Source organism: Zeus faber, assembly GCF_960531495.2.
Source record: "Zeus faber genome assembly, chromosome: 16".
Taxonomy (NCBI): domain Eukaryota; kingdom Metazoa; phylum Chordata; class Actinopteri; order Zeiformes; family Zeidae; genus Zeus; species Zeus faber.
The window spans coordinates 19,457,311-19,484,646 of NC_137202.1; the positions used below are offsets into that span (position 1 = coordinate 19,457,311).

At 41.3% G+C, this 27,336-nt stretch overlaps 1 protein-coding gene across 1 annotated transcript; it reads left to right on the forward strand.

The window, feature by feature from the left end:
- Window positions 1-1,170: 1,170 nt before the first annotated feature.
- LOC307242075 (high-affinity choline transporter 1-like) lies at window positions 1,171-9,630 on the forward strand (the record flags this gene model as incomplete). Its single annotated transcript, XM_080016410.1, has 8 exons — window positions 1,171-1,354; window positions 3,406-3,522; window positions 3,865-4,020; window positions 4,609-4,757; window positions 5,714-5,857; window positions 7,567-7,720; window positions 8,306-8,523; window positions 9,073-9,630. The coding sequence occupies 8 exons, from the start codon at window positions 1,171-1,173 to the stop codon at window positions 9,628-9,630; spliced, it is 1,680 nt and encodes a 559-aa protein (XP_079872536.1).
- Window positions 9,631-27,336: the final 17,706 nt, after the last annotated feature.

The following is a 27,336-nucleotide window of genomic DNA, read 5'->3' on the forward strand; positions in this document are numbered from 1 at the left end:
GCCCCCCCCCCCCCCCCCCCGCCTGTCTTCCGTCGGCCCTACAAATAAAAGACATAACCAAATATCCCTGCCTGTCTTTGTGCTGCAATTGGGTCCTAACCACACCCGTTACAGCCAGGAAAACGCTATTGCGGCCGCAAGGCCAAAAAGGAAGCACCTTTTACTCTCGGCCACAAGGATATAAAAACTGTGACATTGTCAGAAATCCACATGTTGGTCCATGGTCCTTCAGCCTGGATCTGTGCTTTGACTTGTTGATGTGTATGACTGAGAAGGTTTGCTGCAGATGAAGGTGGATCCAAACAGGACCAATCGGTCCTCTTTCAAAGAGAGGTAAAACTCAGGCAGAGTGGAAGACTAAATTTTTTTCTCTATACATAGTCACAGAAACGTAGATACTTTTTTATATTTGCTATTGTTTTTAAAACCGATTGAGATTTCATTTTCATATTTTCTTACATGAAATGAAATGAATGAAAAACAAACGTCTTCCACCTTGGATTGGAACAGTGCATTGTGTAACAGAGGGTGCGATCTCCACTCTGCTGCTCTGCCCATTCCTGTGTCTCCCAACAAATCAATTAAAAACAAAGTGCAGTTATTTGACATGAATTTTTTTTCCTTCATTTCCGAATTGAACGAAAAACAAAAATGTTCTGTGTGTCCCGTGCCCTGTCATTCACGTCTTCCGTTGCTATGGGACTTAATTTGGTAAAAACTGGATTGATTTTGTGTGAATACTCTTTACCTGTAAATAATAAACCCTGCATTTCTGTAAGAGAGAGACTTTCTCAATCACTCTCTCAGTCGCTGCAGAGCCGTCAATACCGGCCTCTCCCTCCACAATGAACTCACAGAGCAGAGACTCAGAGTCTCTGCTCTGTGTGTCTCTGGTGATGGAGGCTCTGAGGACTGGATGAAACTGTTTCACGGGAACGCTGTCAAACTGGAAAAACCTACCTTTATTGATACTCGAAATTACCATAATATATAATTACCACCGTGACCCTCAAGGCTAACAAATTTTAAAAAGGCACCGCAAGCTTAGATCTACATCCTTTCTACAAAATAACTAAATGCGACTGAGAAAGCTTCTGCATTTTCTTACCTCTTCAGTCAGACACTGTGACTTCAGCTGGAGTCAGTCAGTCATCCATCAGCTCGTCCATCATGGCTCTGAACGTCCCAGGAGTGATAGCCATGGTCTTCTTCTACCTGCTGGTCCTGGGAACCGGCATCTGGGCTTCCTTCAAATCCAAAAAAGAGAAGAAGAAGAGATCGGCCGACCAAATGGAGATGACCCTGCTGGGCAACCGTAGGATCAGCCAGCTGGTGGGAATCTTCACCACGACAGGTCAGTTTTCTGATCAACACGCCTTAATGTTGCTCTTTTCTTACTTCCTTGTGGTTCTGTTCATCCTTCTGAATTCCCCATTTCCGAAATATAATATCTTCATCCATCCATGCTTTTAATTTGAGCCACCACAGTCAGATCGTTTAGAATAAAAAAATTGTTCAGCCTGGAATCACCTGAAGCTGCAATCTCATCCGTAAATCACCTCGGTCTGAGTGTTAGTTTTCATATTTTTTGAAAGGTAACAATGAACAATTCAGAAGGATTTCCAAACTTTTTCACAGGGAATTTTTATTACGTAGTAACTGTAAAAAAGTCCACTAGAGAGTGATCTTACTTCACGTTCTGAAGAAAGGTGTGATGTTTATCTGCATACAGTTTAGAGGTCAGGTCAGCTTCACTTAGGCCTTCAGACACTGCAGGCCTTAGTGCTCAATTCAGATTTATTGCTCAGATCCAATGTTTTGTTTGGCTGTTCACATTATTTTTTAAATGTGGCCGATATTAGATTCCGGTGTGAATGGGTCACGTCCTGAGCTGAGCCTCACCTGCCTGTGCAGAAGTAGGTTTTTTTGTTTTGTTCAATAAGGAAATTTAGAAAAATAAAACATTTAAAACAATGAAACTATAAAACATTTGAAGAGAATGAGTAAATCTATAATAAAACGTACTCTTCCACACACAGTTCATTTAGTACTTAAATAAAATATGGATTTTTAATTTTTTTTCCGTCAGAAATTCTAGATCTCACCGTTTTGGTCAACATTTATACAAAGAATTATTCAAAGTTTCAAAAAGTTGCTTTTGGAAAACCACGGACTGCTGTGCATTCCGCAACCTATAGATGCTGTGACAGTAATAAAAATTATTATTATAATGTCAAAATATGATTTACAGATCACTGGAAATTCTGGTACCTCTTATAAATGCATTTCATTTTTTTAATTTAATTTTTTACCTGTTCTGTCAGTGTGCTAGGCATACAACAAAGAGTATTTGTATTTGTATGCCATCGCATCTAGGACAGAGTTAGTCTGCAAGTGGAGTTCTCAACCTGCAATGTAACCCTTTATTAATTCTTAAATCATCAAGAACTGCTGCAATAACTCTGTCCTGTGGATGACCTGTAGGATGACAAGAGCACAGTTTTTGGTTATGGAGAGCCGCCACCAACCCCCCTCTTTGGAGAACTATTTATCATGTTTGGGTTGCTGGTCAGACGATGATGTGTGCATGTTTTTGAGCGGGGTCCTTAATGACGTGAGGTGGAGGAAACCCCATGTGAGCACGGGGAGAACATGCAAACTCCACACAGAAAGGCTCCTATTTGGGAGATAACCCGCCGGAGCACGGTGCCAACAGCGCCCCGGGTGGGAATGGAACCCAGGACCTTCTTGCTGTGAGGCAGCAGTGCAATGCAATACGCCACCCCCAAGGGGAGGGTGCTGGGGTGCACTCGAAGCAGGTGTGGTGGTGTGTGCGTGTGATTGGACCGCCTGTATGTGTGTGTGTATGTGTGTGTGTGTGTGTGTGTGTGTGTGTGTGTGTGTGTGTTTCCACCGGTGAGTGTACATAACTTATCCCCATTGGTACTGATGTAGACGGGCCGTATTTTGTTGTGGCGCCTCCAAGCAGTGGAAAGGGCCCCGAGGCCCCCCGAACTCTGCAGCCTTGTAGACATCCTACATCTTCAGGAAAGCCCTTAGCACCCTGCCCTGCGGCCACAGAAGACCCCCGGGCCCCTAGAAAAGCCAGAGGGCCGTGGTGCATTTCACCGTTTGCGTGTGCTTTATCAACTAGACTCTCGCTTTTTCTTTTATTAGGTTAAGTGGCCACAAAAGCTGTGCAATTGCTTTGTGAATTCGCCCCTCAGTGTCCAATGTTAGTACTTGTGGCAAGTTTCATTTAAGCGTGTTTTTATATGTGTTATTTGACTGTGTTATTCTTATACTGTCATTCACCACACCATCAACTACCCCATTTATATTGCCAAACTAATTTCATGGTAGACATGGTGTGTGTTGGTATATGTTTTGTTTACTGTCTTATAGCTACATGGATCGGCGGGGGCTTCATTAATGGACTAGCAGAGGCAGCCTACACACCCTCACTGGGACTGACACAGGTCGCCATCCTCTCGGCAGGAAATGTTTCCTGCTTTATTATCTGTAAGTGTAAGGGCTGAACTTGATAACACACAATAACTAACATTTCTTAAAATGTTCTCAAGCAAGTCATCTTTTGAAGAGTTACTGTGGTGTGGGGATGGTGTGGTTTAAGCAGCCACACCTGTCTTGGGTCTAGGTAATTGGGCCAAGGATCGAAGGTGGCTGCGCCTGTTGCTCGTCAGTGCATTCAACATGTTAGACCTTGCCACTCTCAACAATAAACTGGTGTGTTTTCAAAATATCTGCTGGTGTCTGCTTTGCAAGACGAGTGATCTTTAATCACAAATATTCAATGTTCATGGAATGTCTCACAAACAAAATGTCTGTCTTTGTTTCATTGAGGTGGACTTTTCTTTGCCAAGCCAATGAGAGACCGAAGATATGTGACCATGTTGGACCCTTTCCAGATCAAATATGGAAAAGTATTTACAGGACTAATGGCAGTATTATCACTTGTAACTGACCTGGTGTGGATACCATCTACCCTTATTGGGTTAGGTAAGCACTAAAATTACCATTCAAGGTGTTTGTGACTTGGACGTTTGTCTGAAATGTCAACTGTCTTTATGTCTGTCTCAATAAACTGCTCTGACCTTTCACCTCAACATGCTGTAACGTTTACAGAGAATGGTGCAAAAAACAAAAATGTTGTGTGAACAGTAGTTCACAGTAAAGTAGTGGCCACACTGCTTTTAATGACAGGTCAGAGGAGAACATCCAGATTGGTACAAGTTGAACAGGAAGGCGACAGGATCTCACCAGAAGAACTGGGCATTTAAACATTGGGTGAGAGCATCTGAAACACAACACATTGAAGAGGATGAAGAAGAACCACTCCAGGTTCCATTCCTGAAGCTCAGAACAGATCTATCTATCTTATGGATGACAGCTGTGGGAAGGGGGAGCCAGCAGTGGAAGCAAACTTGACCAGTGATGTTTGATAAGACAAAGTCCAGATACTGCTGCACAATAGTTCCCAAAAAAACCAATGTCTTACCTGCACTTACTAACTTCTTGAAATTAACTGGGATCATGTGTTTATACATAACAGTTAAACCGTGTCCTGTGTGTGTGATTGTGTTTCAGGCTCCAACATGAGTGTGATTCTGGATTTATCCTACACTGTGAGCATCTGGATCTCTGCTGCCGTGGCCGTCACCTACACCCTGCTGGGAGGGCTGTACTCTGTGGCCTACACAGATGTCATACAGCTCATTCTTATCTTCGTCAGTCTGGTAAGTCTCATCAGAGGAGCTGGAAATACCTATATTTGTGCAACCTAACAAGACCTAAAGTTTCATTTAAATAAGGCTTTAAAGATACAAATCACAAACATTAAAAACATACATAGCCTATATATCAATGACTCCCCATGCATTCGTGAAACTTACCAATGATTCAGCAGATCGGTCAAAAGTGTGATTTAACAGTGTTCTGGTGCACATCAAGAAAAACTGGCCAAGCTGGTGAGCAATGACATATCACTGCCTTATTAACATAATTGGCACTTGGGCTATCGTAAAAATGCTAATCTAGAATGACATTTGTCTTCACGTTGCAACGAAACATTATATCACCAGGAGCAAAATTGTTGAACTGAAAACAATAATTCTCATTTTGAAAGCAAAATATTGGTTGAACAATTTATCCAAAGTTGGATCACCTTGTGAAAAAAATTGTTGTTGCATGGTGAGGTATTTGCATTTGAGTGACAAATAAAAACAATGTTCTGCAGGCGGACATTAAACAAAGAGTAACAATATTCTAACCCACTCATATTTCCCAAACAATTTACTTAACATCGAGGACAACTCAGGTGCTTCTAAAGTAGTTCACTTCTTTAGAAACATAGGCAACAACTTTCTCACACAAAGTGCAGCGTTTACCTGAGACCACAGCTTGCTTGCTGTGAGACCACTTGGAGGATACATTCTTCTGGTCTGTGAATATGCTTTCACCAGAAGTGCAATGGAACCCCCGCATCAGTTTCTGTGCATTTCTTGTCAGTGTATCAAGTACAGAGACACTCAGAATCTGCAAATGTAATGTTTCTATAGACAAAGTTTCTATAGACAAAGTTTCCCTAAAGCTTTCACAGCTTTAGGGAAAGTGATTTATCCTTCAGATTATTCTAAAAATTTCATTACAGACACTTCAGTTAAGCAGTTATATATTGTTTGTCTCCATGCAGTGGTTGTGCGTTCCCTTTGTTGTCATGAACCCTGCTTCCTCTGACATCACCAATATGACGTTGTCCAACACCTCCCACACCTCCTGGCTCGGTACACTGGACACCAGCACAGCCTGGATGAAGATGGATACTTTCTTAGCTATGGTGAGAAGGAAAAAGCTTCTGTCAAGATATTTTAAATATGTGAATTTAATTCATCTTAAATTACAGTTAGAGCAGCAGGTTGAAAATGTATTGCTTGCTTTATATTGTTAGCTCACATTTATTTTTTTTCCTGCTGAAATGACAAATTACAATTCCTTATGGCTCAATCCAGCATGTTGTATACAAATGTGTGTATAAAATTGTGCCAGTGTGCACAATACTTTTGTCCAATAAGGACACTGTTCACACCTGTTCAGCTCCTAACTCATCACAATGTCTCTATCTAACAATCTATGTCCCCACGGCTTTAGGAGTCATTACATATGGTGTTCCTCCAGGCTCCATGTTAGGCCCACCACCATCTCCTCTTGAAATCCTATATTTTGGCCATATTGTTTATTCAATTTTTTTATTATTATGCTGATGAACCTGTATACTAGGATGTTTAATTACCAATGCCAATGTGTGCAAACAGTGTACAGTCTGCTGTTTTTTACTACTGGAATTCTGTTGCTGTAATTTACAACTGATCTGTTTCGGTATCAGAACATTTTTATGAGCTTGACTGGGAGTACTTGAGCACAGAATGGAAAGTGATACCCAATGTCTGTATATGTGGAACTCTGATATCAAGACAAAAAATATTGTGTCTGGTCATATGTGCACTTTCATGAACTCGCTTCTGTCAGAAACGTGCAATGAGGTCTCAGTCTGGATAGGCAGTGAAAAACCAAGAGTTTTACGCACAGCAACTTAATGACTGTGGGATTCTCTACCCACAGGTACGCCTTTAGGGGGGGGGGGACATGGAGTCTATTTTGCACTTGATTGCCAACATGGCAAGTTTTTATGACAGGCGGGAACAGAAGGGCTCGCTGGCCAAAAGGATAAATAATAAACAATTATAATTATAATCAGTCTGGGCGCAGGAGGAGTGATGCTCCACGCTGTCTCCTGGTAGCTGATGAGCCTGTGTGCCGATCCCCTCTGCAAGACAAACAAACATTTAGAAAACTCTCTGCCCACGGACTGGACCAGTCAGCTCTGCCCTGGAGCCGATTAGGTTTATTCAAGGCAGCTGTGCGGCCGCGGCAAGAAGCCACGCTGTCGTCTGCAGCTGCGGCTTAACCATGCCCCTTGGTCCACCACAATGATGTATCGCATGAAGCCCAATGGAAATGATTGATAACTAGACTGCTATGCATTACAAGAGAAGAGAGAACAACACAGGCTAAAGGCTACCACATTATCCAATGTATGCCTGCAGCTATGTTTCAAATTAATTAATTGATCATTTCTAACCAAGATTCCATAACAATATCTGATCCTGTGCATAGTATCACATTTCTATATCTTACATATGTGTTTTATATTTTGGGATCATTTTATATATTTTATATTTTAAATCATATATCATTTCATTATTACTTTTTATTCTCCCTTTTTTTCTCAGACTGATAAGCTTTTTTTTTTTAATGCTTATGGTCTGTACAGAGTGCACCGAACCTCACCAGAAGAATTGTGTTGCATATGTAAAAACACCGGGTGAAAATATGCGTACTCACCAATCATAATGTACATTTATACAAAAAGGCACTTCAGTCACCAATGTTATTCTTATTATCACCGGGTCAGCACTACTCTGTCTATTTGTAAGACATGGATTTCATGGTGAAGAGTAAAAAAATTCTAACCATCTTCTTTTGAAGGCTCTGGGAAGCTTCTGCTGCCAAACGTTGCACCAAAGAACCTTGTCTGCCTCGTCCTCAAAAACAGCCCAGATCAACTGTTACGCTGCTGCAGTCAATGTAATAATATTTGCAATTCCACCAACTATATTTGGAGTCATGGCTGCATCTGCAGGTATCAACTTTTACACACCACAGAATGCTATAGAATTAGATATAGATGCTTTGAATGTTTTTTTGTATTTTAATGTAAGTCATTTTAATATTTCTATAGTTTTTTATTATTTAAGTTCTTAAATGTTTGAAATGTTTACTTATTTTGTTGCTTTTTACATTTCCACACTGAAATGATCATTCATATAGAAAGTTCTTTCTGGAATCTATGATGGAAACTAAGGATTTATCAGACACCCCCTTGACTCTTCTACTTCCTTTCTATTCCTTGAGAGACTCCCCAGTAAACTCAACTGACACTTCCACAATACTTCCACTCACATAGTGCAGCAAATATTCAGACCTTTTACCAGATTAAAAGTACAAAGGCACTGAAACAAAATGACTCTCGTAAAATGGGGATGGTTGATTTACCTGTTGCTCGTTGATTGCTCTGACTGGGGGCCTACATCCACTCTGATCCCGGGCCCAATTACAGAGACCCAAGACAGGTGTGGCTGTTTAAACCACACCACAAGGGCAAACACTGCTGGGCTATTTGCCAAGAAAATATCCCGTCTCATTATTTATTCTCTCTGTACCTCAGATTGGAACCAGACCTCCTACGGTTCTCTGTCTCCTTTTGAAAGGGGACAGGCAGCTATGATCCTGCCCCTCACCCTGAACTACCTCACACCCTCCTACATCGCCATCATCGGCATCGGAGCTGTGGCTGCCGCTGTGATGTCATCAGCTGACTCAACCTTACTGTCTGCAGCCTCCATCTTCACCTCAAACATCTACAAGAACATCCTGAGGAACCAGGTGAGGGAACATGTTGTTGGTATCCCAGACTATAACCTGCACTGAGAAATATTTTGAACCTTTTCTTTCTCTTATGTAGTACAATTATTTTTTTCTCCTTTTTATTCTACTACCCTTTTTGTTATGTGAGTTGCTATAACGCTATGCTACTAACACATCTATCTATCTTTCTATCTATCTATTTAAAATCCAACTGGAAAATCAAGAAAATCTATCAATCCACAAATCAGTGTCCAGAGTTTCACTGGAAGCTCTTTCTGTCAAGTGATCGGAAATTTACTTTAACAAGAATCAGGAAGTGGTGTTATAAGTGCATCAGGAATTCAAGCTCTGTAAGAAAATGATGGTGCAGAACCATTGGTGGCCACAGTGGCTCTTCTGTCAAGTCATGGCTGAGGTTTTACAATGTCTTGCTGGATCTGCTGTGTGGTAGTAACACCTGATGCCACAGCATGGGGTCACCACAGCAGAGGATTAAGAGGAAGGGACAGGAAGACTATTACAAGAGTCTATTACTTCATCATGTCTTGGTTTTTCCTCTCATTTCAGGCATCCCAGAGGGAGCTGCAGTGGGTGATCCGTGCTGGGGTGGTCGTGGTTGGTGTCGTTGGAACATCTCTGACCACTTTCCAAAATAGCATCTTGGAGTTCTGGCTCATTGGTGTAACTGTTTTATATGTCTTCATTTTTCCTCAACTGGTTTGCGTTATTTTCTTTGACCAATCCAATGGATATGGGGCTATTATGGGACTTGTGGTGAGTTTGTTGTTGAAAGCCTTGTGCGGAGAACCGATGCTAGGAGTGCCGGCTACCATCCACCTCCCAGGAGACAGACTGGAGGATGGTGTTCACATCCAAAACTTTCCAGTAAATACTGTGGCTGTGCTGTCTTCCATAGCCTCCATCGTTCTATTCTCCTTCATGGCTGCACTGCTCTTCAGCAAGGGCCTCGTCCCTGAGAGATGGGACGTGTTCAAAGCCAAACTCCAAGACTCGCCTCCAGTAGCAGGTGGTGCTATGGGTGACAATGGGAAATTGGATGAAAAGGATCCACAACAAGAGGCTTTAGAGCCAATGATGGACTCCAATGAAGATGAAGATTCCTGAGGATGATGGACAGCCACTGTTGATATCGAAGGTTTCTGGATTCTCTTTGCCAGAAGGGTTTGGTTGTGACGGGATTAAATATGCTCTGTAAACTCTCCATCTCTCATCTAATCTCTAACTCTATGAGCGCTTCTCATTTCAGCAGCTAATTCTGTGTATTTGGCGATTTTATTTGCTTTACCTTTTTGTTTAATCGTCTGCAGACACGCACAAATAATAATATAATAAACATAATAATTAGTACTTCACATAAGTACACACCATCACTACTTGTCAGGTCAATTCTTCAACAGCCAATCACCTACTTAGTTAAGGATTTCCAATACTCTTTCTTCCTCTGCACATTACTCAAACTCACTACCAACAACAAGTTCAAAAGCATGGACGCATGATGTATTTATGTCATGCCGTTTTATATTTTGATATTAAAAAAGGTTACATTCATCCTGGGTCTTCTCATATAGTGTCTTTTGCAGTTGCCCAGCAGGGTCATCTCCATTTGGTCGGCCGATCTCTTCTTCTGTTTTCGGATCTGAAGGAAGCCCAGATGCCGGTTCCCAGGACCAGCTGGTAGAAGAAGACCATTTCTATTACTCCTGGGACATTCAGAGCCATGATGGACCAGCTGATGGCTGACTGACTGACTCCAGCTGAAGTCACAGTATCTGAAGTAAAAAGGGATAAGAGATCCTCATGAGATGGAGGTAGAGAATGGTAAAGGGGGATAGAGATCACCAGGAGATAGAGTTGAAGAAGAATAAAGGGGGATAGAGTTTAAGAGGGAAGACAGTGAGGAATTGTCCACATTACGCACAGTGTTTTTCGTTTCGCTCAAGAAGGAAACTGACGGGGAGGCACAGCGGAGCACAGATCATGGGCGTCCCTAGGATGTGTTCATCATAAATATGCATATCTTGCCCAGAAAATCAGTTACCTCAATGCCCATTTGCACTTAAAACAAATGGGCCTGATAATGAGAGGCAGGTGCTTGGGCACCCTCGCCACACCCTCTGCATGTGCCTTTGTAGCACTGAGTGACAGCAAAATGTAAAACGACTACAGTGTGCAGAAGTTCAGCAAACTCATCTTTCTGATCAACAAACACTTTCAGTGCAGTTCTTTGCTCTTCTTTTTGATAAAATATAACATCCAGTTTGTTTAATACTGTCACGATAACAGATTTACCAGACCGTGATTGGCCCAACCCTGGCCAGATCGGCTGGAAATCTGGTGGAACAGGAGGGGGGTCGGACGTATTCTGCAGAGCAAATGAAACATGAGTTGCGAATTGGTCTGGTTCACAGACTATGGAAGTAAATTGTGCAGATAAAATGGCCGGAGAATCTAATAATCCCAAGTGATATAAATGTGATCGTTTTGATCATGTTATGATAATAATAATAATAATGTAATGATGATAATATCTAATGTATTGTGATTATAAAATTGTAATATATAATATGATCCTATTATCAGTTGAAGCCCTGAACGGCACGTTGACACTTAGAGAAAGATTTTATTTAGTTTCCTTACTTTTCTACTGGTAAGGAAAATGAAAAACACAAACATAGTGTAACTAAGAGTTGGAGCGGAGTTGTGTTTTCTCCAGATTGTGTTGTGTGTTCTGCGCCGCACCAGGTTTCCTCTGCTTTATTTTTCATTTTTCATTTTATTTACTTTTGTAAGTGTCGTTCTTGTAAGTTTCGTTCTCCACCAGGCAGTACAGGACCAGAGCTAAGAGAATTATCACAAGAGGATCCTTTCCATACCAACCATGGCCTGTTCCAACCGCTGAAGTCAGGTAAATGCTTCTGCGGCCACAAGGCCAAAAAGGAAAAGCCTTTTCTCGAGGCCACAAGGATTATCAAAACTGTGACATTGCCAGGAATCCACATGTTGGTCTATGGTCCTTCAGCCTGGATCTGTGCTTTGACTTGTTGATGTGCATGACTGAGATGGTTTGCTGCAGATGAAGGTGGATCCAAACAGGACCAATCGGTCCTCTCTCAAAGAAACGTAAAACTCAGAGTGTACGACTACATTTTTTCTCTGAATGTAGTCACAGAAACGTAGGTACTTTATTATATTTGCTATTGTTTTTAACAGGGATTGAGATTTCATTTTCATATTTTCTTACATGAATGAAAATGAAAAACGTAAATGTCTTCCACCTTGGATCAGGACAGTGCATTGCGTAACAGAGAGGGTGCGATCTCCGCTCTGCTGCTGTGTCAGTTCCTGTGTCTCCCAACAACTCAAATAAAAACAAAGTGCGTTTTTATTTGACACAAATTAGTTTTCCTTCATTTCCGAATTAAACGAAAAACAAAAATATTCTGTGTGTCCCGTGCCGTGTGGCGCACGTCTTCCATTTGCTTTCCGTTGCTATGGGACTTAATTTGGTAAAAACTGGATTGATTTTGTGTGAATACTCTTTACCTGTAAATAATAAACCCTGCACTTCTGTAACAGAGAGACTTTCTCAGTCACTCTCTCAGTCTCTGCAGAGCCGTCAATACCGGCCCCTCCCTCCTCTCCTCTGCTCTGTGTGTCTCTGGTGATGGAGACACTGCGTGCTGGGTTAAACTGTTTTACAGGAAACCTGTCAAACTAGAAATATCTACCTTTATTGATACTCTAAATTTCCATAACATATAATTACCACCAGGACCCTCAAGGCTAACACATTTTATAGTATATAATAGAACAAGAAGAATAGAACAATTTAAAGAACAATAGTTCAACCCTGGAATTACAGTCACCTGAAGCTGCAACCTATAAGTTATAGGGAAGGATTTCCAAACTTTTGCACAGGGCCTTTTTATTACGTACCACCTGAAAAAAATAGAGGGTGGTCTTGCATTACATTCTGAAGAAAAGTGTGATGTTTATCTGCATACAGTTTTGAGGTCAGGTCAGCTTTACTTAGGCCTTCAGACACTGCAGGCCTTAGTGCTCAATTCAGATTTATTGTTCAGATCCAATTTTTTGTTTGGTTGTTTACATTATTTTTTAAATGTGGCCAATATCATATCCCAGTGTGAACGGGTCACGTCCTGAACTGACCCGCACACGCAAGTATGTTTTTTTGTTTTGTTCAATCAGGAAATGTAGTAAAATAAAACTTTTAAAACAATAAAACAATGTTACATTTCAAGAGAATGAGTAAATCCATAATAAAACATACTTTTCTACACAGTTTATTTATTACATGAATAAAATATGGACATATTCAAATTTTGACTTAAGAAATTATAGATCTCACTAAATCATAATACTACAATAAAGAAATTAGGAAATCTGTGTTTCAATGCCAATTTTGACTACATCATTGCTTTTACAGTTCCCATAACTTTTAGTTGTTTATTTGATATATTTTGAATTGAATAGTTATTCTCGAACCTTTTTAGTCAACGTTTGTACAAAAAATAATTCAAAGTTACAACAACATGCTTTTGGAAAACCATGGACTGCTCTGCGTTCCTCTACCTATAAATGCTGTGACAGCAATAACAATTATAATTAAAATAATGTCAAAATATGATTTACAGATCACTGGAAAGTCTGGGCGTGATACCCCATGCATTTGAGTTGCACCAGCTCTATGCAGACACTAATAATTTCACGCTAACTGCGTGTGTACACTATTTGCAACGAGGCCTTTTTTCATAGGAGGTGACCAATGTCACGCCCACAGCCTCCTAGCCCCACTCGGGGCCACTTGTTTCTTTTATCATGGACAGGTCGCCTGGTGCTAACCCCTTCCTGGTCTCCTCTGTCACTCCTTCCTCCTGCACCGTCCCACACACCTGGTGTCCATCACTCATCAAAGCCTACAGTATTTATTCCCTGGCCTTCCATCCACTCATTGGCAGATCGTCAGCTAATCTAACTAAGGGAGTACCTGTTGTGGCGCCGGCTGAAGTTCTGAGAATTTGTGTATTTAGTCACCATGCTAACCTGCCGTTTTCCCCCTTCCCCATCCAAGCGATTCTCGTCTCGTTGAGCCTGGCTTCCGGTCCACCCGTCTGGATCCTTCCTTCCTCATCGAGGCCGTCTCTGCCCTCGTCCCATCCAGCGGCCCTGCCTTCCAGGATAAAACTCCATTGTTTAACCCCATCTGCAAGCTGTCTCTGTGTCGTGCATTTGAGTCCCCCATTGCCCTTGTTGTCATAGCCAATATCGCACCATGTAATTATACCAAATTTAAATATGTGCAAATAGCACCAGTGAACCAAGCCGCTATTTGTGTTGCACCGCAGTTAGTGGTGACAAAGCGCACACAGTGGTTTCACCACTGTGTGCGCTTTGTCAACTAGACACTCACTTTTTCTGTTATTTGCACCAGCTAGTGTTCACAAATGCCGTGCCATTGCTTTGTGAATACGCCCCTCACTGTCTAATGTTACTGCTTGTGGCTCTACGTTTAAGCGTGTTTGTGTGTTATTTTACTGTTATTCTTATACCACCATGCACCGCACCATCAACTACCCCACTTATGTTGTCAAACTAGTTTCATATTATTTTGTGCAAGAACTTACAAAAATTCTGTTCACAATGACTTACAATGCAAGACCTCTGCTCCAAAGGCAAATAAGCCTTAAAGAGGAGGAGCAGTCACGGTTGTTGGTTGCTGTCGTGCTGTTTCCATGGTTTCCTTCATCAGTCGCTATTTGTCACTCACTGTCCAATGTTACTGCTTGTAGCTTTAAGTTTAATATGAACATGTGTGTTTGTGTTATTGAACTGTCTTCTAGTTACATGGGTCGCAGGAAATGGAGGGAAACATTTCCTGTTATGGTTAAGAACTTAACTTGATAACACACACAATAACTCAAATTCCTTATTATATAAACCTGAAGTCAACTTTTGAAGAGTTACTGTGGTGTGGGGATGGTGTGGTTTAAGCAGCAACACCTATCTTGGGTCTAGGAAATTGGGCCCGCGATCAGAGGTAGCTTTACGCCTGTTTGTCAGAGCAATCACCAATCAACAGGCAAATCACCCATCCCTTCACACACATGGAGATGCATGACATCTGCTCCTGGATTTTTAGACCTTGCCTCTGAGGTGTCTGGAAGGTTTGAGGTGAATAGGTCACTGAGCTCCCAGGGCTGAAATATAGTGCAGGAATAATAGTAACGTATGTTAATGTAAGATTTACTGCCTTGTTGTCATAGGAAGAGCGAAGACAACAATGGGTCTAATCAGAGGTCCTATGGGAGAGAAATGTCGTTTCCTCCAGCTTGACCAGAAAAGCGAGTGCAGAGCGTCACTTGGCAGAGATTCCATCCGGCTCGGGTTTCTCCCAGGACATCCATGGCAAGTCTGGTTTGATGCTGATTTGTGTAATAAAACTATTATTTTATTCAAGTCAGCGTCAGCGGTCACTCCTTCCTTCTTCAACACATCACACCCATCAAGAAACTAAACTACACCTCTCTCTACAATAAAGAGATTCAAGATTCAAGAGGTTTCTAATATAGATAAGTTAGGGACATTCGGCTTTCGGGTGAAATTTCAGGATGAACCTAAAATGCACTATAACCTTTACAGGTGAACTTAATTTGACCTTCTCTAAATTTTTGAATGCACATGTCCAACTGTTCAATGTTTTAGTACTTATTGCACAACTTGCTGTTCTCTAACAAGGAGCTGAACGGCAAAATTCACAACAGGTGTTTGATCCATGAATTGACCAATACATTTCCTGGTTCAATTAGAAATGGTATTTAAACAGTCCTCTTCATCATGCTGTGCACATTTTGACATCATGAGACCAAGACGACACCTAACAATTAATCAACAATACCTTGCCATTGCGATTCAAACAGGATGTTCTCAGAGGGAACTGGCCACTGAGCTTACAGAGTCACAGAGTGTTATCAGCAGGTTGCAACAGAGATACAGAGAGACTGGAAGAGTCACAGAAAGGCATAGAAGTGGACGTCCTTTGGCCACATCCCACACTGATGACCGTTTCATTGTGAACAGTGCCCTGCGGAACTGGATGATGAATGCCACTCAACTCAGGCACATTTAAGGTGAGAGGCACCCAAGTGTCACGTCAGACCATTCAAAGCCGTTGACATCAGCGTGGTCTGCATGCTAGACGACCTGCAAGGGTACCTAACCACACCACCAGGCACAGGCATCATCGTTTTGCATGGGCCAGGGAGCATTTATGCTGGACGAGGGACCAGTGGCCTCAGTGCTGTTCTCTGAAGAAAGTCGATTCACGTTGAGCAGAAATGATGGCTGCCAACGATGTTGGAGACGTCAAGGAGCGCGCTACGCATCAGCCACTGTTGTCACCAGACGAGCCTATGGTGGTGGTGTTTTAGGGTGGGCAGGTGTGTCTAGTCAATACAGAACTGCCCTACACTTTGTGAATGGTACAGTGACAAGCCCATACTACCTGAATAACATCATTAATCCAGTCATTGTGCCCCTGCATGAATAACACAGGCCTAATATCATCTTCATGGACGACAATGCTCCAGCTCATGGAGGTCGCATCATTAGGGAACGGCTGCTGGAGACTGGGGTACCTCAAATGGAGTGGCCTGCACTTTCTCCAGACCTGAATCCCATAGAAAACCTATGGGGTCAGCTGAGTGGCCGTGTAGAGGATCGTAACTCTGTACCCCAGAACCTCAATGACCTGAGGACCACCCTTCAAGAAGAGTGGGGGGCCATGCCTCAGCAGACAATAAGTCGACTTGTGAATAGCATGAGACGTCGTTCTCAAGCTGTAATTGATGCTCAAGGGCACATGACAAGTTATTGAGACATTGACATTTTTTGTTGTGGTAAACCCACCACTGTTGTTGGCTTTTGTGTCAATAAATTGTTTAAGATGAGGAAATCACCATTGCATGCTACTACTTAAATGCCCTACTTTCATGATATAATATCACTGTAGCGTGAACTTTTTACATTTTTCATAAATTTCACCTGAAAGACAAATGTCCCTAACTTTTTGTGCGTAGTGTACATACATATACATACATACGTTCATACATATATGCAGTGAAATGTCTTTGCAACACACCTGGAGATAATGCACAATAGTTACCAAACCAAACATAATAGCTAATCTAACAAGGGGCGCCTGTGCAGGCAGCCACAACAGGCGGCACCATGTCGCAAACACACACGTCATAAACTGGTGTTTTAACATATCAGCTTGTGTCACTGTGTAGGGGAGTCCTGAAAACACCACACAGGTGGTATTTGGCAGGTGGAACTGCCACAGTTACATTTGTGTCACTCCAACATTTGCAAGACTAGCAATCTTCACTTACAAATATTCAATGTTAATTCAATGTCTCACAAACAAAATGTCTGTCTTTGTATCATTGAGGTGGACTTTTCTTTGCCAAGCCAATGAGAGACCGAAGATATGTGACCATGTTGAACCGTTTCTAGATCAAATATGGAAAAATAATAACAGGACTAATGGCAGTATTATCACTTGTAGCTGACATGATGTGGCTGCCATCAACACTTATTGGGTTAGATAAGCACTAAAATTACCATTCAAGGTGCAGTCTGTAACATTTGCGAACAAACTTGGCAGACATTGAATATAATATTCATAAGTATGTTTTAATATTTTGTATAATGATCAAAATAAGAATCATGATTTAGTTGCCTTAGAAGGAGTTGTTCATATTTACATAGGGAGTGGTTCCCCTTCCACGGAGGCCGACATTTCACTGCCATGTTTCTACAGTGGTCCTGACCGACAAAACCGAACACTGGCTCTCGAGAGGGCTTTTCACGTTTTCACGGCACCTGAAGGCCACCATCACTTCTCCTATGTCATTAGAAAGGGTGGGGGGGGGGGGGGTTGTTTCAATCTGCAACCTCATCGCCAGATGAGACACACTGCACTTTTAAAGGATATCTTTGCAGATTATGAACCTTTTGAAAAGACAAAATGTAACACTTGCGTGAAGGGGTTGAATTAAGTTATTTGTTATACGTTCAGTTGCCACTTTTTTTAGATATAACTGTGCACCTGCTTGTTAAGGAAAATGTATAACTATTAAATCTTGTGGCAGCAACTCTGCAGCATAAAAGTAGCAACATGTGTGTGATGTTCGGTTCCTGGTCAGATAAAACGGAATGAGGTAGAAATGTGGTCTAAGTGACTTGGAACAAACGTCTGTAAGTAGGGAGTGGTTTTTGTTGTCATCTGAAGGTGGAGAGAGCAAGCAATGGCAACCGGCAGTGGACGCAGCTTCAAAAGATTGAGGTAATTCACAGAGTATTGCTGCTGTGGTTTCACACATCTGTCTCTCCTGACAGAGATGTGGGAGGGATGCAAGGGATCCTGGTCCATAGCAGAGCGTTTGTGACTCGGACGTTCGTCTGTAAAGTCGCAGTTCTGTCTGTCTTAATAATCTGCTTATCTAAATTTTCACCTCAACACTCTCTAGCGTTTACAAAGAATGGTGCCAAAATAAAAAATGTTTTGTGAACAGTAGTTCACAGAAGTAGCAACCCTGCTTTTGATGAGAGGTCAGAGGAGAACATCCAGACCGCTACAGGTTGAACAGGAATACTACAGGAACTCAAAGAACCAGGTATTCAAACATTGGAGAAAAGCATCTGAACAACAACACGTGGATCCTTTAAGTGGATGAAGAAGAACCACTCCTAAAGGTCAGAACAGGTCTATCTATCTATCTTATGGCTCTGAATGGATGTCAGCTGTGGGTAGGGGGGGCAGCAGTGGACACAAACTTGATGTTTGATAAGACAAAGTCCAGATGCTACTGCAGAAAAGGTCCAAAAAAGCAATGTCTTATCTGCCCTTACTAAGTTCTTGAAAATAATTGGGATCATGGGTGTATACATAACAGATAAACCGTGTGTGTGTGTGTGTGTGTGTGTGTGTGTGTGTGTGTGTGTGTGTGTGTGTGTGTGTGTGTGTGTGTGTGTGTGTGTGTGTGTGTGTGTGTGTGTGTGTGTGTGTGTGTGTGTGTGTGTGTGTGTGTGTGTGTGTGTGTGTGTCAGGCTCCAACATGAGTGTGATTCTGGATGTACCCTACACTGTGAGCATCTGGATCTCTGCTGCAGTGGCCGTCACCTACACCCTGCTGGGAGGGCTGTACTCTGTGGCCTACACAGATGTCATACAGCTCATTCTCATCTTCGTCAGTCTGGTGAGTCTCATCAGAGGAGCTGGAATTATGTATATTTGGGCAACCTAACCAGACCTAAAGTTTCATTTAAATGAGGCTTTATAGATACAAATCACAAACATATATATAAAAAATACATTGCCTATACTGTATATCAATGACTCACCGTGCATTTGTGAAATTTGCCAATGATACATCAGATAAAAGAATGATTTAACAGTGTTCTGGTGTGCTTCAAGACTTATTTTCTGTTTATTTATGTCAAAACTTTTTCTACTTTCATATAGTCCTGCATCACTTTTTACAAAGCAAAACTGAAAGTGGCCAAGCTGCTAAGCACTGAGATATCGCTGCCTTATTTGTGTAATTTATACTTGAGCTAACATAATAACGCTAATACAACGCTACAATGATATTTGTCTTTACGCCGCAACCATATATCATTTGGAGCAAAATTGTTGAATTGCAAACAATAATGCTCATTTTAAAAGCAAAATATTGGTTGAATAGTTTAAGACAATACATTCAAAATATAATCTAACAAATATTAGATTTTCTGATTAAATATCTTTCCTTTTGTTTGCAGTTTACCTAACGTTTGATCACCTTCTGAAAAAAAAAACGTGTTGTGGCATGGTGAGGTATTTGCATTTGCCAAAAAAAAAAAAAAAGTTATATAAAACACTTTCTCCACCCATTCATATTTCCCAAACAATTTTCTTTACAACAAGGACAAGACAGGTGCTTCTAAAATAGTTTCATTCATTAGAAACATTAGACAACTAATTTCTCGCCCAAAGTGCAGCATTTACCCAGAGTGCACAGCTTGCTCGCTGTTATACTACCTCATGTAGGTAAGATTCTTCTGGTCTTTGAATACTCTTTCACCAGCAGTGCAATGAAACCTCTGCATTAGCTTCAGTGCATCGATTGTCAGTGTATCCAGTATAGAGACACTCTGAATAATCTGCAAATGCAACATTTCAATAGACATTTAGTAAGCTTTCACAGCTTTAGAGAAGATCATTTATCCTCATAGAATTAGAAAAAAGTTTCATTCCAGACACTTCAGTTAAGCAGTAACATATTGTTTGTCACCAGGCAGTGGCTGTGTTTTCCCTTTGTTATCATGAACCCCGCTACCTCTGACATTACCAATATGACACTAGACAGGACACCAGCACAGCCTGGATGAAGATTTCTTTCTTAGCAATGGTGAGAAGGAAAAAGCTTCATTCAAATTTTATTTTCAATGTATGCATTGAATTAATGTAAAGTTAGAGTTAAACAATCAGGTTGAGAATTTGTTACTTGCTTTTTATTGTTAGTTCTCAAAGTGTGTTCCCATTTAGTTTTTACTGCTGGAATGACAATTTACACTCTCTTATGGCTCAATCCAGCACATTGTATGCAAATGTTGCACCGATGAAAAGCTATTTACTACACAATCTTAAGGGATGGGTCTCACTATGACAAACTTAAGTTAATAATTACAATCAGAACAATTGTGTGTGCCAGTGTGCACATTACTTTTGTACGATATGGACACTGTTCACATCTGTTTAACTTATAACTAATCACAATATCTCTGTCTAACAGAATCTAAGTCACCATGTGCCTTAGCCGTCATTACCGTACATATGGTGTTCCTCTAGGCCAGGGATGGGCAAATAATTTTTACAAGGGGCCACATGAGAAACCTGAGCTGTGTTGGAGTGCCGACCCAACAATAACTTAAACTTAATTCTGCTCAATATTAATTTTCTCTCATCAAAAAAGCAGTAAATTATATATGTTGATTAGCTGCTACTGGTTATCAGAGGAATAAGGATATTCTGTAAATATTTATATTAACATATGAAATTTTGGTGTAGGTCAAATAGGAAAATACTCCTGTGGAAGTAATAAACATTAAAAACAAAAACAATCATTACATCTGTGTTTCATTTTATTTTTAACATGTAAATCTTCACAAATACTGAAAAAGTGTTTTGCAGTATGTTAAAGATGAGCAATTGGTCAACTTAACACAAAAAGCAATAAGTGCTTTTTATGTTTTTCTGTTCATTTTACTTGAGCATGCCTCCTCATGTGTGGAAAGTTCTCCCCTTTGAGGAAAGAGTAAAAATCAAGCAGTGAGACTGATCTAAAGTGCTCTGCCAGAAATGTGTCACATTGCAGGTCAATGAGTTCCATCTGAACATCACTGGGTGTATTATCCACACTGCAGGTGAAGGGAGAAGAAACCATGTGCATTTCAATCTCAGCCGTTTTTTAAGTCTTGAAATCACCTTGAAAACTCACCATGCAGTGCTTCTAACATGGATGAGCACCTGTGGAGGTAATCAGCTGATGGTGTGGCTTGCTTCAGTGTTGGCAAGTGGGTGAGAATGTTGTCCTCCATTTGGCTTGAGAGAAGCTGCAACTTTTTTATGAAAGTCTTCATTGCGCTATACATTTCATGCACAAAAAGGCCCTTGCATTGCAGTTTGACATTTAGTTCATTCATTAGTGCAGTCACATCTACAGCAAAACCAAGGTCTGCCATCCAGTCTGCTTTTCAGCACTTTGCCCATGCTGAGCCACCTGATAGCTGTGTGGTACCTTATGTCACGATGTTCAGTCTCATTTTCCTCTAAAAGTGCAACAAACTGTCTATGATTCAATGCTCTTGCCTTGATGAAGTTAACTATTTTAGTTACAACATCAACAACATGGTTCATTTTTAACACTGACTTACACAACCCTTCCTGATTTATAATACAATGCAAAAATGTCAATATCTGCTCAGGGTTCCTTTCTGTCACTTTATCCTGCATTCTCTTCAAAAGTCAAACATTTTTCCCCGTCAGATTTAAACAACTATCTGTTGTCACACCTGCCAGCTTGTCCCATTTCAGTCCGAACTTGTCCAAACATGCATTTACCTCCGTGAACAAATCCCTCCCAGTTATTTTCTCTTCATTGACTGCATGGCGGCCAGCTCCTCCATGATTTTACAGTCTGTAGTTACCCCATGTAGGAAGATGAGTAGCTGGGCAGTGTCACGTACATCGCAGCTCTCATCCAAAGCCAAGGAAACATAGTCAAAGTTGACCGCTCTGTTCTTCAGCTGAAGCTTAAGATTTCACGCCCTCCTCGTTACAGTGCGTCGGGAGAGGGCCACATTCTCAAATGCTCCCTATTTCTCCGGGCATATTAGTGCTGCAGAGTCCAACAAACACTCCTTAATATACCCTCGATTTTGCAGGATATGACTTGCCTTCACAGCTGCATCTCTGGATGTGCAAAGTTTAGTAAAAAGTCCTTGTTGGTTTTGCAGCTTTGCAAGCAAAGCTTCCGACTACCTTGTGCACTCTTGATCAGACAAGTTCTTGTATTTCTCCTTGTGTTTGGTCACGTAGTGGCGATTCAAATTGTAATCGTTGAACACAGCGACCTGTGTACCACAAACTAAGCACACAGCTTTACCTCTGACTTCTGTAAATAAATATTTAGCAGTCCATGTCTTGATGAAAATGCGGCATTCGGTATCAACTTTTCTTTTTTTGGCGTGAGCTGACATTTTGAGGCCTAGCTTCTTGCCAGACTCAAACCACGCAAAAGATGTAGTTTAGTTTCTTGGCTAGGGAGGCGTCCACACTTGTGGCTGGGGATGAGCTGCTGTTGAAGTTAATAAGAGTCCCCAGCCCCTGCCACAAGCGTCTGGTTGCTCCATTTGTCGCTACACTCTGTACCTGTACATCCGTTTAGCATCTTTCACCACCCTCCGCATATTATACGACTGCAGAGGGTGTAATTGTCAATTTACCAGATACAAGACGGCCCTTGTAAGCACCCATGCGAGCATTTAGAGCACTGCGAATGGATTTATCGTCCCACGGTTTCAGTTTTTTTAACTTTTTTAATTTTTTTAAATTTATTCACTTTACTACCCTATTTGTTATGTGAGCTGCTATAATACTGAGCTACTAACACTATGCCGGTATGTTTCGGTTTTCACAAAGAAGGCAGGAGTGGAGTGATGAGTATAGATCCTGTAGAAAGTTATCAGACTCAAAGTAGGATCTGCTATGTGGCAGTAACACCTGATGACACAGCATGGGGGCGCCACAGCAGAGCATTAGGAGGAAGAAACAAGGAGACTTTAACAGAATTTAAAAAAGAGTCCATTATGTCTTCATCATGTCTTGGTTTTCCACTCATTTCAGGCATCCCAGAGGGAGCTGCAGTGGGTGATCTATGCTGTGGTGGTCTTGTTTGGGGTCGTTGGTAAATCACTGACCATGTTCCAAAATAGCATCTTGGAGTTTTGGTTCTGTAGTGTCATCGTGGCATACATCTTCATTTTTCCTCAACTGGTTTGCGTTCTTTTCCTTGGCCGATCAAATGAAATGGTGTTAAATTTTAGTACACAATACACCTTATGTAAGCAGTTATCAGGGGTTCAAGCCTATAAGCCTACTATTCTCTTGTTTTCGTGCTGTTTTCCTAATGTTTTCCCTGTGAAATATTAGTGTGAATCCCTTCATGTTCCCTAGATGGTAAATAATGGAGAAAAACAATTTTGCAAATGCATAGATAGTTAATTGGAAATGCTTCTCAATTCCAAAATGTAAATTTCCACCACAGTATTTGTGGACAAAGCCATACAGATACTATAAATGCCAGGTACCATCAAATTTTTCTCAACACCAAATCAGCCAGAATGAATTGTCCCATTGTCAAACAATTTGGTGCAGATGTTAACTCGACTTATAGGAATGTGAGCAAACTATGGAAGAATTTAACCTTAGGGGGTGCCACAAGTCCCTAAAATGTGTCTTTTTCAATATCTTATTTTGCGCATTTTCACAAGCAATAGGACAGATCAACAGAAACAGTCAGGCAGGAAAAGAAAATTCTAAATTAAAATAAAAACTTATTAGTGTGTGTACAGAGGTCTCTGGTCTGTACTCAGAACACCTCAAACCTGATTTTGAATCCTGACAGAGTTTCTCAAAAGAAAACTCAGGCTTCTTTAGCTTAGAAAAAGCAGAGTTGGCCAACATACACAGCCACAAAGAGGCCTCAGAGGCCCCTGTTGCCAGAACCTTAGAGGCCCGGAAGTAGAATCTCAATACTTCTAAACCCAGCACTCCTTCAGACTTTGCAGGTGGAAAATCGAAATCCTGTGTATCATATAGTTCCAGATGTAAGACCAAATTATGGAGTTCAATATGAAGAAGGCGAGTGTAAGACAAATTGGGAGATTTTAACCAAGATAAAGTAACCTGGTCAGGGAAACCATTTTAATTGAATTAATAGGACTAATCATGGCTAGAGGTAGGATTTTCCAACTTTCAATTCTCTGTTTGAGTTTTGAGGAAAAACTCCACAAAACTTTGTTTAAATATTAGTTGAGGATCTTTGCATGCTGTCAAGCCAAGATAGGTAAGGTGATCTTTATCTATTTTGAACGGGATACTTTCGACCACCCTTTGTCTTTACCTTTTTTGGAGGGGGTCTTAAATGGTGTAGTTTTACAGTGATCTCCACACTTCTAAATGTGGCGCCACCCACCCTGACGTGAACTAATTCTTTGACTCCCTTGAACCCTAATAACCCCTGTAATTCTAACCATGCCTTGAGACGTCTGTATATGTAAGAGGGATAACACTTTAAGCACTGTAAAGTGACTGACAGCATTATAAAAGCACACTACAGAAAAACTAACAAAACAAACATGTTCGAGGCAAAGTAAGAACAACACACATAGTGTGTTTGTACTCCCCTGTGCGTGTGTTGTTCCTTTCCAGGATCGGTGCTGCCTACTTTGGGTCAATAGAGACTGCCGGCGCTCCTCTCTCTCAGGGATGGATATGGAGCCTGGTAATGCAGGGTGTGTTTGATTCCTCCATTGGGTAGAATCTGCATTATGTAACGAAAGGAGCAGTATTGAATCTTCACCCCATTGGTGTATTCCTGGCAGATCAACCTCCAGTCGACCTGGCCTCCCTTATACTCCTGGGTCATAGTCTGCCTCAGTGCAAGATCAGCTCTTTCACCTGGAAGTGGTGGATGCATGCCAGGATGGGACATGGCTTGGTACTGCTAGCTTGGCTTCAGTTGAGGAGAGTGCATGTGGTCAACTTTCACTGGGTGCATGAAATGCTCTTCCCCGACAGCTTGGGAATTGTTCTGGAGACAAATTGAGTGTAATTACCTTCCTCTTCTCCCTCTTGTATTTCCACTATCATAATATTGTGACTCGGGAGCGGGCCTTTAGGTTGGGAGCTGGCTGTTGTGCTTAGTTAATCCTTTTTTTAGGAAGAACTCCTCAACAATTTAACTTGACACATCATCCTAAAGGCCTAACTGAACATTCCATTCCAAACCAATAACTGAACATTAGAAAGCCCTTTGAACATTCTAAAGCCATAATATTCAGCTAACTACCCCACACTACCTTTCATTACGGCCAAGCAATCACACCAAAGTGTATTGATAAGCTTTACATTCTAGTTTTTAGATAATCGTAGCTGACAAAGGGGGTCAAGACCCCGGCTGCAGACGACAGCATGGCTCCCTTTCCCACGGTTGCCATGCTGCCTCGAATCGGCTGAATCAGCACAGAATCAGGGGATTGGCGCACAGGCTTGCCGGCTGACCAGGAGCCAGAGCGGAACACCATTCCTCCTGCGGCCGAAATGATCAGAATCATCATTATTATTATTTATACTTGCTGCCAGCATACCTTTTTGTTCAATGTATCATAAACTCTCTCTCTCTCTCTCTCTCTCTCATTTAAAACAAGTTGAGTGAAAGTTAACAGTGCGGCTTGTCGATTGCATTTTCAGTTTGGAATTGGTTTGAATTCTGATCACTATTTAGTCGCAGTTTTTGAAAATGTCATTTTTACAAGACATATCAATTTTTTATGTCATAGAATGTGCATACTTGGGTATAAAAATGCTAATTGGATGATTGATTTAAGTTGTATTTGTCAAATAATGTATTCATATTCTTAAAAATAAAACATTTTTGTTATTGCATTTTCATTATCGGATTAGCTTTTTAATTTCAATTATGATCACTTTTTGCTTCCATACCTGAGCACCCATTTCTAAATTCAAAGGAATGCAAGTGCAAGATGCTGTAAGGAATCTGAATAGAGAGAGTCGTGTTGTTAGTCATTTCCTTTTTTTTTATATGTAAGTGTAACATGATAATTACTCATGTTGTAAGCGAATTCTGAAAATACAACAACTTATAATTAATCAACATCAACCAAAACAAGAATAGCAAGTCATAGCTAGGATAGGATAGGATCAGGTATTCAGGTGTTTCTTGAAGGTTCTGAGTGTGTCTCCGGGGCGTACTGAGCTGGGGAACTACTTCCACCATTGGGGTACCACGCATGAGAACCTCCACCATCCTGGACTGGTCTCTAAGCACCATGGACTGGTCTCTTACCACCCTTGACTAATGTTTTACCACCCTGGATTAGTGTCTAATCACCATGGACTGGTCCCGTTGCCGACCCACATCTCTACCCACATCTGCGGCGGAAGTTAAAGATATCATATTATCTAATATATTACCTAAGACTTGCTAGCCTTCAGACTAGGAGATGCCGTTGACTGCCGTTGAGATCCCACTTCTGACACAAAGCTTGTGGCACGGTGGCGCAGTGCATTGCACTGCTGCCTCACAGCAAGAAGGTCCTGGGTTTGATTCCCGCCTGGGGCGCTGTTGGCACCGTGCTCCGGCGGGTTATCCCCCAAATAGGAGCCTTTCTGTGTGGAGTTTGCATGTTCTCCCCGTGCTCACATGGGGTTTCCTCCACCTCACGTCAGTAAGGACCCCCACCAAAAACATGCACACATCATCGTCTGACCAGCGATGGACACTTATCACCTGGCCACATATGCTGTGGCCACGGTGGGTCAAAAGCAGAGGATCCATTTCACCGGCCACCATCAAAGCGTGTGCATGTGTGTGCAACCATGTGTTGTGTGACAAATAAAGACTGCTTCTTCTTGACTACTAAGAGCCTTTTGAAACAGTACTGTGACTAAGGACTATATAAATAACATGGATGAGAGCCGATAAGATATCATTTTATTGAGAAAATTCATACATTGTCGACAGAACCATGCAAGTATGTCACGTAAGTATGTACTGGTATCTACACATATGTATGTACTGTGTTTACAGAATGTTACAGAAGTTAACAGGGAGGAGAGCTTCTATCTTGTCAGCCCAATATTGGCAGATACGATTACATTAAAGGAAAGTAGAAATTGTATATAGCAACAGTGTTTACCAATGATTTGCAATGACATTACTAAGGGGCATCATTTCCATTGAGGACGGGGTGACCACAAAAATCACATGTGTGCCCCCCCCACTTTTTAAACCGCAAAACTTGTGCTTAATGAAGAATGAAATATTCAGAGAAAAAACAACTTAGAAATTTGTTTTTCAAGCAAACAGAAACACATGCCTTGTTATTATGCAGCATGAAGTAATTGATGTGTCATTCAAATGTCTTAGAAAGTCTTCAATT